At 47.9% G+C, this 12,889-nt stretch overlaps 1 protein-coding gene across 1 annotated transcript; it reads right to left on the bottom strand.

The window, feature by feature from the left end:
• Positions 1-321: 321 nt before the first annotated feature.
• CELA1 (chymotrypsin like elastase 1) lies at positions 322-12,887 on the bottom strand. Its single transcript, XM_054013229.1, has 8 exons — positions 12,776-12,887; positions 11,810-11,892; positions 10,206-10,306; positions 6,935-7,060; positions 5,570-5,706; positions 3,856-4,001; positions 2,545-2,694; positions 322-507 (listed from the first exon to the last, which is right to left on the bottom strand). Exons 1-8 carry the CDS (start codon positions 12,816-12,818, stop codon positions 490-492), a joined length of 804 nt encoding a protein of 267 aa, XP_053869204.1. The 5' UTR covers positions 12,819-12,887; the 3' UTR covers positions 322-489.
• Positions 12,888-12,889: the final 2 nt, after the last annotated feature.

The following is a 12,889-nucleotide window of genomic DNA, read 5'->3' on the forward strand; positions in this document are numbered from 1 at the left end:
TAATTCAGAGGTCAAAAGAACATCCTATCCTGTAAATGAATTGTAAGCATGGGACATCTCAGTATTCATCTCTCTTTGAAATGTACCGTGAATGGTGGAGGAACAAACAAATGGCCTTATGTTAATTTGTATAGCTAAGTACCCGGTGATGGACGTCCTTCAAAGTCATCCTAATTATATTTTGTTCGCTGAGGAATTCCAGCTTGTCAAAAGACATGAAATTGTGTAAAAGGGTCCTGATTCTGTCATCTCAGATCTGCTTAGACGGGAGAAGAAAAGGATTTTGTATGTGGTTTTGTCACTATTGAACAGAGAAGAGAATAATTTTAACAGTTTTATTGGCATTAGAGTTACAGGTATAACCCTGCAGATCAAATGGGATAATAGAGAAGATGGGCAGTAGAGAAGATGAAGACGGCCAGCGTGTGAATGTATTCCGATTAGGGAAAGAGGTTCTTCTTTGACGTTGATTCCATCCTCTCAGCCTGTTCAGTTGGAGTTAATTATCTGAAAGGAGGAAAATAATAATCCACCACCACATTAGACAGTTTCTCAAGAGTTTTCAACAGAGTGGCATCAATCGAAGGCATGGAAGCATGAATGAAGCTGATGCATTATTAAACCTCTAAGCTGGGAAAGCTCCAGGTGGCCAACTCTAAAAACTTCAGTTCCTGATAAAAGGTTGCAGCACATAAATACTTGTGTGCAGAATTGGGAACTGGCACAGGCTGGCTGGAACAGCTGCCATTAACCTCACTGCCTCTGCAACTTTCCATCTCTTCGGATAGACTTCAAGGCCAGAAAGACCAGGTGGTCATTTGGTCTGACCTCCTGCGTAACACAGGTTTTAGAATCTCACCGTTACCCTGGCACTGAGCCCGACTTGTGTTTGGCTAAAGCACATTTACCAGAAAGGCATCCAGTCTTGATCTGAAGACATCAAGAGATGGAACATCCACCACTTCTCTTGGCAATTTGTCCAATGATTTATCACTCCCACTGTTAAAAATGTGCCTTCATCTCACCCAAGTTCTTTTCTCCCTTGCAAATGCTTCCTGTTCGGCTTCCCCTACTATAGATGGTCTTTTTTGGTACTATATAATCCTTTAACTATCGTCTGTTTAATTCCATAACTATACCATTGATCTCATAAAGCCTGTGTGATACTTCTGATGGACATGATCCAAACCAGAAATCAGAGAGGGTTCAGAGAAGCGAAACTCCCAACTCCAACGGTTGGAAGTGGATCCCATGGCTGGAAGTTGAAACGAGACAAATTCAGACTGGAAATAAGATGCAAATTTCTGACAGGGAGGGTAATTAGCTATTGGAACAATTTATCAAGGCTCCTGGTGGATTCTCCATCACGGACCATTTTTAAATCAAGACTGGATGTTTTTCTAATAGATCTGCCCTAGGAATTATTCTGGGGAGGTTCTATGGCCTGTGTTATCCAGGAGGTTGGACTAGACGAACACAATGGTCCTTTCTGGCCTTGGTATTACTCTGGCATGGCACAACCTCAGATTCATAGATTTTAAGGTCAGAAGGGACCACTGTGATCACCTCATGCCAGTGGTTCTCAATCTGCGGCCCAGTCAGCACAGCGCTGCAGTCCAGGTGACATCCACAGGGCTATACGGGTAGTTTCGGATGTGGCCCACAATGGTAAATAGGTTGAGAACCACATTCTTGTCGGACCCTCCTGCATAACCCAGGCCAGAAAGAACCTCATTCAGTGATTCTTGCATCCTAGTTCAAACTGCAGTTGAAACAGCATCTCTTTTACACCAAGACATTCAATTTTTGATCTAAAACACTTCATGCAATGGAGAATTCACCACTTCCCTTGATGAGCTGTTCTAATGCGAGTTCCCCTCCCTGTTAAAATTTGTCTAGCTTCATATTCCAGCCACTGGATTTCGTTATGTCTTTGTCTGCTCGATTAAAGAATCCTCCAGCCTCAGATATGATCTTCCTGCGTAAATATGTCTAGACCGCCGCTTCTTAACTTTGTCCCTTCATTGCTGTTTTCCATCAATGCTAGCAGGGGAGAACATCACATGGGGGAGAGTTGACAGAAGACATGGTTAGGATCCCTTCGCATCAAAGTCAGATTATACTCTCATGGCGGGTAATGATCAGATCTGGTAACCAACACCCAGATGGAAACACCTGAACATAAATTATAGCAATTCAGTAGGGATGATAATACTGCAAACTGAATCTCGAGTGGAAGAATGCTGAATGGTAATCAATCTGACAGATCCCCTGAGGCAATGCCCTTAGGAGAAGTAGCTCTTGGCTGGTTTGGGAAAAAAAACACATGGTTAATGTCCTCTATCTGCCCCCTCCCATGCTGCAGCCACCATGCGTGGGGAGGGTTTCTAGCCACACTCTTTGGCATGACTGCAGAGACGTGTGTCCTGCAGCTGGCTCCGAACAGCTGACATAATTAGAACAAAACAACTGCAAGCAAGACATCTTTGTCTGCAGCGGGGTGTTTCCTCCGTGCAGTTTCCCTTCTGTGCAAAGCCAACTTACGTTATTGATCCAGGAAATGTAGGCAGACACCCGGGTGAACACTGTGGGCTTCTGGTAGACATTACAGCCCCAGGCGGAAACAAAACTGGTCACTCCATGGACGTAGTACTTGCCACTCACCAGGCAGTTCAGAGGGCCCCCAGAATCGCCCTGCAGAGCAAAGCCAAAGGGCAACAAAACTTGGCACATATTGCAACGAACAGCAATGCTTTGCCCTTCTTAGCACTTTCCAACAGACAACCTCAAAGTGCTTTCAAGGCTCCACGTCTCCCCTTCCCCAGTGAAGTAGGACTATCTGAGTGAAGTGATGGGACAGAATCACCAGCATTAAAATACAGGCATCCTGACCTGTGGAACTCATTGCCAGGGGATGTCGGGAAGGCCAAAACTATAACTGGGTTCATAAGAGAACTAGTTAAGTTCATGGAGGATAGATCCATTAATGACTATTAGCCAAGATGGTCGGGGATGCAACCCCATTGCTCTGGGTGAAACCTCTGACTGCCAGAAACTGGGAGTGGATGACAAGGGATGGATCACTCGATTGCCTGTTCTGTTCATTCCTTCTGAAGCATGTGGCATTGGCCACCATTAGAAGACAGGATACTGGGCTAGATGGACCCTTGGTCTGACCCACTGGGGCTGTTCTTACGGCAACTCTTCCTGGGCCATCCACTGGTCCATACAACTCCTCTTCCCACAATATATAGGGCAATGTCTGTTGAATTCATTTCTTATCAGCACTTATATAACGCCCTGGTGAGTGCAGGGTCTCCCTCTGTGCCCAATCCAACAGCAGCCTGACTTTCAAAGACAGAATGCTGAGCTGGAATTCAGCACAGAAGAAGAGAATGGAAAAGCGAGGGGTCACTTGGATAGTCATTTTCCCCCCAGCCCTAACCACCTGGAAAGGGGACAGAGCCAAGTGAACATTGAGGGAGTATGATCTCCAGCTTCGACCCACCAACCCAAGTAACATACAATACCCAAGCTTAACCCCTACACAGCACCTCCCTCCCAGGAGGCGGAGCGCCCTTCTACAGGGCTATTAATCTGAAAGTGCTTTGGCAAGGAATTGACTGATGGGTGACACAGAGAGGGGAAATGACCAGACCGAGATCACACGGCAGGTAAGTAGCAGAGCCAGGAACAAAACCCAGGTCTCCTGACTCCCAGTCCAGTGCCACTGGACCCCAATTAGAAACAATACCCAAGTGTAACCGTTATATATAGCACCTCCCTCCAAGGGGGTGACAAGAGCGGCTAAGACCCTGGGAACGCTCTTGCTTGGTTCAATCGCTCGTCAGTTACCTGGCAACCAGAGCGCACACCGTCCCCTCCGGCACACACCATGGTGTTCTTGACCGTGGAGCCCCAATAAGCGGAACCGGAGCAGATACTGTAAGAGACGACGGGAAGCGAAGCTTGCTGCAGGATTTGAGCCAGCTGTCCATTAGCTATGCAAAACAAATCGGAGACCCGGGGTTAGTTTACAAGGAAGATGGCCTCTTCCCCCTCCCCCCCCCAGACACCTGGGGTGAAGTTCTGGGCTGCAGGATCAAACGCAACCAACTTTGGTATCTAGAATCCCTTTATATTTTCTTACACGTTGGCCAACTTCTTATCCAATATCTGAGCTTGGCTGTGCTAATCTCTCCCCTGTTATGGAGTTATGGCCATAAAACTTGGCTGGGAATTTGTTGTCAATGAGCTCGAAATCAAGGGATTGGAGTCACGGACACGTCTCAAATTATAAGTCATTGACTGGGCCTGATTCTGAGCTCTTTTATTAGCGTAAATTACATGCAACTTTAGAGTGACACCCAGTGTTAAGATCAGAACGAGGCCCAACAGTTCTTAAATTTGCTTTAGTCTAGTGCATTTTCTGGCAAAGCAGGAGCTTCTAAAGGCGATACCACAGCAAAGTGAGAGTGCAGGACAGCGGCGTATTATCGCCTAGGCCTAGGGCAGCAAATTTGCAGGGGCGGCAAATTTATAATAGCAGCATTTTTGTAATTGCGGCATCAGTGACGCCGCGAGTCTACCAATCATAGCTCGTATTGAAACCACCAATGATGGCGCGACGCCATTTAGTAAACATACTCGCGAGAATGCTAAATGTTAATATGACCGGAAGGAAGAAATTAAGTGGTTCTCAGTTAAAGAAAAATGCTATACAAAAGAAAGAAAGGGAAAATGAAATGATAGCAAAAATGCGCAAAATAGATTCCTTTGTTGCATCAGTTAGTGCTGACAGTGAGACAGAAAAAATAGTTGAAAGTAGTAGTGAAGTAAAAAGTGAAAATATTGGTGTTGATATTGAAAATACTGATGTTTAATAAGTTCATATGGGGCCGGAGGTGGCAATTATTTCAGGGCCTGGGGCGGCAAAATCATTAATCCGCCCCTGGTGCAGGATAACCCATTTCCTTGGGCTGTTCTCAGGCCTCGTGTGAATCAGTGAGCAGATCTCCAAAGGGCAGGTGACTGCAGCTCTGACACTCCTCCATAGCGTGTCCTGACTTAGCTGGTGCAGCCGGGAACAGCATTGTCCTGCATGTCAGGTTGTTTCGCAAAACCATCGAGGAGGAATGAAGTGAGGCCAAGCTCCCTCTGGAGCGGGAGCAAACAGGGTTTAGATCTTATGCACCAAACTACAGACCGGGGTGGGAATCCTGGTCCCGTAGAATGGCAAAACTCCCAATAGGGCCAAAATCTCACATAGGTCTTGTGTAACAAGTGATACTTTGGCCCTTCTATAGCACATTCAATGAGAGGGGCTTAAAGGGCTTTGCAAACCATTAACAAAGCCATGGGTCGCAACAACTTTGAGTGGTCACCACTGTTTTATACAGGGGAAAACTGAGGCACGGAACGGTCCGGGGCTTGTTCAAACTCTCAGTAAGTTTGGGGGCAAAGTGGGGATGCTAGTCACATCCAAGCCCCACCCACCTGCAAGCCTGTGCCCTCAATCACTAGGCCATCCCATGCCCCGTCTGGAATGTTACTGAATTATGGCACTTACTCCTGGTCAAGCCCCAGCCACTGATGTAGCAAGGATTGTTGTTTGGCAGAATCTGCCCTGAAGGGGGCAGAGCGCCCAGCTGCACATAGGTGTTCAGAGACGCGCTCTGGGAGAGGCGGAGCAGAGCGATGTCGTAGCTGCAGAGGAACAAAGGAAACCGCGTCAAATGGCCTTTCACAGGCCTTTCAGAAATGGGTGCAAATGGGTTGCATTTAAGTGACCCTGCTGTCGCTGATAGTAAAACCTAGGCTGGGGCTTTTAAAGGAGGGGAAGGATAACTCAGTGGTTTGAGCATTGGCCTGCTAAACCCAGGGTTGAGAGTTCAACCTTCAGGGGGCCATTTAGGGAACTGGGGTAAAAATCTGTCAGGGGGTTGGTCTAGATGACCTCTTGAAGTCCCTTCCAAGCTTGATATTCTATGAAAGGAACCCCAATCAATTGAACGCAGGGGGCGGGACCACCGTGTTGCGTGACAGACACTTGACAAAATTACCGTACTTCATGACGAACGCTGGGGGGCGGGGTTATGTCATTCAATTTTTTTTTTCAAAAATCGCCACGGACCTCAAAATTTACACCACAGACACTTGTTGTCTGTGTACGGACATGTTGCTGACCCCCGATCGAAAGCCGATTGGAGCTGGGCACCGAACACTTTGCTCTTTTGAACAACTGAGCCCTAATGTCCAATAAAGAATGCACAGAAAGGGTTGACTTGAGTCCCTTCCTCAGGTACATTACCGCCGAAGGACAGCACAGAGGACTGAATGAGGACCCAGCACTGGGCCTTGTATTATTAAGCAGATGCTTGATCAGGTAGCAAAATACCTGTGCTCACTGCCAGCCCAACCCAGAAGCACTCAGTACCATCAGAAGCCCAGCTCCCCAGCGGCTAGTCTGTCGGAGGATCCTTATTGTTACCCAAGACCGTCTGTATGGAAAAAGTATGGAGGCCCAAGTGCTACCCTGGTACCCGTTAGAGCTGTATGAAGACACTGGCCAAACTGGAGTCTGCTTTCCCCATTTGCAAACACTGTTCTGCCTGTGCAACTCGACCTCCTTAGGCCCTGGACCATCCTACTCTGGTCTGAACCTATCTATCGTACCAGCGAAGAACACTATGGATGGGACCTGCTCCAAGATATCCATTTGGCTTCTGATTCCACCGAAGATTTTTGAATACTGTCTATATTGGGTGCCAGTTCAGGCCGTACGTCACTGAGTATCTCAGAGGAAGGATGCTCCAAGAGCAGCGCATTCTGATTTCTTCAGCTGCACATAAGGAGCTGGGACTTTGCGACCTTAGGTGTGAAATCCCTTAGCCAAGCCAGGCAGGTGGCTAGTGTGAAAAAGGAGGTGCCTTACCCAGCAGCGACATTGTTGCTGTTCCAATTAGGATGGATGAACTTGCTTCCCACACTCAAATACTGCTCCGTGCCATCGTTCTGATTCAGGTTGTACTCACCGACGACCACCCGGAAAGTCAAGGATCTGTGGATAAGAGGAACAAGCTGTGACGTGTTGTAAGGTGCCAAATTGGCATCGATCCCCCTTCACCCCCAAGTCCCGTCGGCATCGTGAGGCCACTGGAATGTGAGCCAGTCTCCTTTCTCTACTTCTGAGGGGAAGGGTGCTGAACATAATGTTGATAACTAACCCATCTATAGCTCTTTCTGATCAGATCGTCACAATCTTTGATGTATTTATCCTTGCAACATCTCTGGGGGGTAGGGAAGTATTACTGACCCCATTTTACAGATGGGGAACTGAGACCTAGAGAGGCTAAATGACTTGCCTAAGGTCACGCAAGAAGTCTGTGGCAGAGCAGAGAACCAAACCCTGGTCTCCCAAGTTGTAGACTAGTGCCTTAACCACTTTCCATCCTTCCCCTGACTAGGAATCACCGTACCGGATCAGATCCAGGAACTCATTGAAGATTGAGTACAGGCCTCAGGACTGGGCCTTGAATTATTAAATAGATGCACGATAAGAAGTAACAAAGTCCTGTCTGAGAGGCCAGGACCAGCTACTCCAGAGGAAAGTTCAAGAAACCCTGTAATGGGCAATTCGTGACAAACTGCACAATGGGCATTTTTCTGCCTAACTCTGGAGCGGGCTGAAATTTTTCCATTGAAACGTAATCTCATAAAAATCACAGAAATGTCAGGTTTAAGAGGTCATCTAGTCCAGCGGTTCTCAAACTGTGGGAGACAACCCCGTTGTCATGGGGTCGCCAGGGCCGGTGTTTGACTTGCTGGGGCCCGGGGCTGAAGCCGAAGTCCCACCGTCCGGGGCCGAAGCCCACAGGCTTCAGCCCCGAGTGGCAGGGCTCAAGTTTCACTAGCCTCAGGAGTCAAAAGTTTTTCCTAAGATCCATTTGGATGAAAGGCAGCTTTTATTTTTTTTGGCGCCTAACACTAAAATTTGAGGTGAAAAATTATTTCCCATTCAATTTTCCCCAGTGAAAACCCAAGAATTTTCACTGCAAACGGTTTTAGGAAAAGCCATTTTAAAAACACGATTTTGGTTTTTCTAGAAAAATGTGGGAAATGCTGACAAAATACGGGGGAAAATAAAAGAACGGTGTACATTGCTCGGGAAAATAATTCGCATTTTCCAGCCAGCTCTAGCTAGCACCCCCCAGAAACACTCAGTGGTTGGATTCTGCCCTGCAGCGGGGTGGAGGGTGAGAGAAGAAGTGTGTGTTTTGACACACACAGGCCCCACCAGGAAGGGGGATGAGCTATTTAAGTCATGTTTGGAGCTGACGTGCTAAGAGCTAACATTGTATTGTTGGTAGTTTCAGATGCTGCTTGGAATGGGCAGAGATATACACAGGAGAGTGCGTATGTAACATGCTGTGTGTGCTACAGGCACTGGCTAGGGTTAGAGGAGGCTTAGCGCCTCCCCCCCCGCCCAAATCTCTGTCCAGCCATGCCAGGGGCAGGGGGTCGCAGGGGGAGGGTCCTGCCTATGCACTAGATGATTCCCAGCAAGTGAAGCTAGATTCCTCAGTCCCAGCAGGGTCTCCTAGCAGTGCTCCATGGGAATGGGAAAGAGGAGATCCTGAGGTGATTGTGGGGGAGAAGGGGAGTCCCAAACGCAGGGGGAATCCTGAGACCCTGCATCCAATGGCGCCTGGGCCAGGAAAGGGGAGGGATGTCATGGGGGGAGGACCCCAGCTGCGTGCAAACACACGTCTCATGTGATGCTCACAAATTCAGAGCCCACCCCAGCACTGAGAGCCAATGGGTCAGAGCGGGGAGCCGGGCCCAGCCTTGGTGAGAGTGAGAGTGGGGCGGGCGGGCTCCCCTTCCTCCTCCCAATATTTTCACCAGGCACCTATGGCAACAGGTTCCCCCCTCTGTGCTGCTCCTCAGAGGCTAGGAGTTGTCACAGGCCCTAGCTACAGAGCCTGGAGTCTTTCGCTCAAGCTGTAGCAGCTCATGCTTTCAGTTCTGGAGGACTCCGGTTCAATCCCCGGTGTGTTGGCCGTCACACACGCTCAAGCAACGTCCACCCATGAGGGGGAGCCAAGAAAGCTGCAGGTGTACAACCGACATCCAGAATAATGAGAGAATAACATAGCATGTAATGATGTATGATTTAACCACATCCTGCCAGCCACCCTTTTTGAATAGCAGAAAGGAACGGCCTAATGCGCCATTAGTAGAAATGCATCAGCCAGAATTGCTTTGTGTCTGAATTGACTTCAAGGCAGTAACAGACCTCTGAGGGTCGCCATTTTGTGGTAGGTTTAGCATTTTAAAATAAGGAAAAGAATGCCAGCATTGTTTTCTTTTGCATTGCAACTTAATGTTCCTGTTCACAATGTTCTGTGTAAATTAATTCTGTTTTGTGTGTGAATGAGGAATGTGTGTATTAAGAGATAAGTGTGAAGGCCGTCGCTGAACCAGATGGTCTACGGAGGAACCGGAGTCTGACGCAAGGAGGCTGCAACACGCCCCTATTGAAATGTCAGAGGAGGGCAGATTGACGACTCTAAAGATGGGGCAGGCTCCTATCAATGGGGACAAGATAGCATGGGGTAACTCCCTGAGAGACTTGATAAAAGAATGAGATAAAGGATGAAAAGGACAATTTAAGAAAACAAGCACTTGTCAAACAATTGATTACAGCATGACGGTGCAAAACTCATTGATACCAATGAAGGAAAATCACTATATAACAGAGTGCCTTGCCATGAAATTTTGGGTTCGTCCTGCCAAGACTTCCCTGGAACATCGTCTTGCGACCGACAGAACCTGGCTCCTACCTCCCCGTGATCAACCTAGCTGGCCACTAGATTGATCTGGACTCTGGACTGGTAACTATAACATCAACTGATGGGACAGTGTGTGTGTTATTGATTGCATATGCTAATTGTTGTATCTTCAATCAATGCGGCGTATTGCCTTTTCCCCTGAAAAAGAGCCCATGTACTTCTTATAAGCATAACACTCATCCTCTGCTAAAAGCACCCCCCCACATCATCTCCTTGGCTTCAGAGAGCAACTCCCCTCCTTGCCTGGTGCATTGCCAGTTCCCACTCCTGCTTTAGATCCTGCCCCCTCATCTGATTAAAAAGTCTCTTTAATGGGCAGATAAACCAACCAACCACCGTGGTCTCCATTACCTGTCCACGCAGTGAGCCGCAGTCATCACCCAGTTCTGCCTCACCAACGTCCCACCGCAGGTGTGATACCATTGTCCACCAGAGGAATACTGGAGCGAAATCTAGATTTTGGGTGACGAAAGGGAAAGAGAAAGATAATAAGACAGCAAATATCATAATGCCACTATATAAATGCACAGGACACATCCACATCTTGAATATCGTGTGCAGTTCTGGTTGCCCCATCTCAATTTGGAACAGCTTCCACATGAGGAAAGCATAGAAAGACTTTGGACTGTTCATCTTAGACAAGAGATGACTAAGGGGCGATATGATAGAGGTCTATAAAACCATGAATGGTGTGGAGAAAGTGAAAGTGTTATTTACCCCTTTACATAACACAAGAACTTGGGGTCATCCAATGAAATGAATAGGTGGCAGGCTTAAAAACAAACAAAAGGAAGCACGTCTTCACACAATGCCCAGTCAACCTGTGGAACTCATTGCCAGGGGATGTTGTGATGGCCAAAACTATAACTGGATTTAAAAAATAATTAGATAAGGTCATGGAGGATATTAGCCAAGTTGGTTCAGGGATGCAACCCCATGCTCCGTGTTTCCCTCAGTCTCACTGCCAGATGGTGGGACTGGACGACAGGAGATGGATCACTCAATAATTGCCCTGTTCGGTTCATTCTTCTTGAAGCATCTGGCATTGGCCATTGTTAGAAGACAGGATACCTGGTCAGATGGACCATTGGCCTGGCCCAGCATGGCCATTCTTATGGTCTCATGGTGGAAGAGGAGAGCTGCATTTTAAAGAGGAAATATCTCACAAAGGAAGCAACACCTCTCACCAGCCCAAAGTGAACGTGCCTCAGGTGCATGAAGAAACAGTCTTGCTTCTGTATGCACCAGGCACATCACATTAGCTGGTTTAAGCACTGGGCCATGGTTTATGGACTTGGTCTAAGCAGGATGTGCCCTATGGATAGTGGGGCTAAAGTAGCTGGTTGGCTGGGGCTCCAGACATTACCTAGTGAAAAACAAAACAAAACACCACCACCAAATGAGAAGCTAAGGGCCAACTGGTCAGGGCTGGGGTCTGTACGGAGGCATTCCTCACAAAGCTGAACTGGCAATGTGGCCTTGTGCCAAGGCAGTAACAGCAAAGAATAGAGATGCCCACTTTAGATGCTCATCATCCCAGACACGCACACCCCTCTCTCACCCCAGGACAGGCTCAAGTGAGAGATGGGTCTAAGCCTTGAAGTTCGGATCAGTCTCTGGACTTCTCCAGGTTGGGAGTTCCAGTTTGAGTCAATCCCTCCTCTTTGTTATATGCTAAATGCTTCTCTTACAGGCGTCTTTGGTGTTGACATGCACGTTGTACAACACAGCTTGGGCTTTAGAACTGGCAAAGGCGAATCCCACGTGGCCGCCCCAAGCAGGAAAACCGTAAATCGTTGGCTTTCAGCTGTGATTCAGCTGTTATTTCCCCTTGGGAGCGGCTAATCTGCACACTCAGGTATTCTGTACGCCGTTCCATCTGTGCACCCTCCTTGGGTTGTTACTGGGAGGACAGTTAGATGGCGAAGGGACTGAGAAGTTGACATTGTACTCACCTGCGATGGCCATGCACCGCGCTGGGCATTACTACCCCCAACAACCCGCACATTGTCTTCCAGCGACTCTTCCAAGCAGTGTCCTTCAGGAGTAAAGGAGGAACAACATCTGGAATAGCTTCTGCAGGAGGAACCCCCAGTCCCATCACATCTCTGTTGTTTCCACCACAGGACGGGAGTCTAGATTTGCTTTTACTCCCTTTCTCGCAGAGAACATTTCCCGGCTCCAACTCCTCCGAGATGGAGTTTGAGAAGTGAAATGAAGTGCTCTGAGTGCCAGGCATCCCAGCTTTAATGATGAGGGGGGCAGATGTACAACCTTACTTAGCACCCACAGTGGGGGCCAGTTTTCCAGGAGAATTGCATACACATTGGGTGTGGACCTCTTGAAAGTCTGAAGTGCCCCAATGGGAAATGTTAGGAGCAGATAGGGTGACCAGATGTCCCAATTTTATAGGGACTGTCCCAATTTTTGGGTCTCTGTCTTATATAAGCGCCTATTACCCTCCACCCCCCTCCTGATTTTTCACACTTGCTGTCTGGTCACCCTAGAAGCAGAGCAACTTTGAAAACTGTGAGGCCCCTGGGGATTAGGGAAGAGATGAATTTCTGGAGGCAAAATGGACATCTCTCTTATAAGGCAATGGAGGTTTTTCCTCATGTAGATGAATGCCCAGTGCACAGTGGGGCAAAACCAGCCACCGCAAAGCACATTTCAGTGAAGACTTCAGTCCTAGCTTAGACTTCAGTGGATTTCCCCTGCTAATACCTATTCTGGATGTACCTCCAGCTACCTCTTTGGGGGGTGGGGATTTTTATTGTCTGTGTTCGTACAGTGGCAAGCACAACAGGTCCCTACGGTGGCTGAGGCCTCTAGTTGCTACTTCAACATACGTGGTAACCAATAAGTTTCTTAGCACCAGAATGCAAGACATCACCGCCTCAAAAAACAAAACCCCCACTTACCACAGAGGACAAAGACAGCGAGGAGTAGTAGTTTCAGCATCATGAGCGAATGGTAGGGACAACCTCAGTCACTCCACTTCCTGTATGCTTCTGGGTCTTGTCTCTCGTACTATG

This window comes from Malaclemys terrapin, chromosome 23, assembly GCF_027887155.1.
Source record: "Malaclemys terrapin pileata isolate rMalTer1 chromosome 23, rMalTer1.hap1, whole genome shotgun sequence".
Classification (NCBI taxonomy): domain Eukaryota; kingdom Metazoa; phylum Chordata; order Testudines; family Emydidae; genus Malaclemys; species Malaclemys terrapin.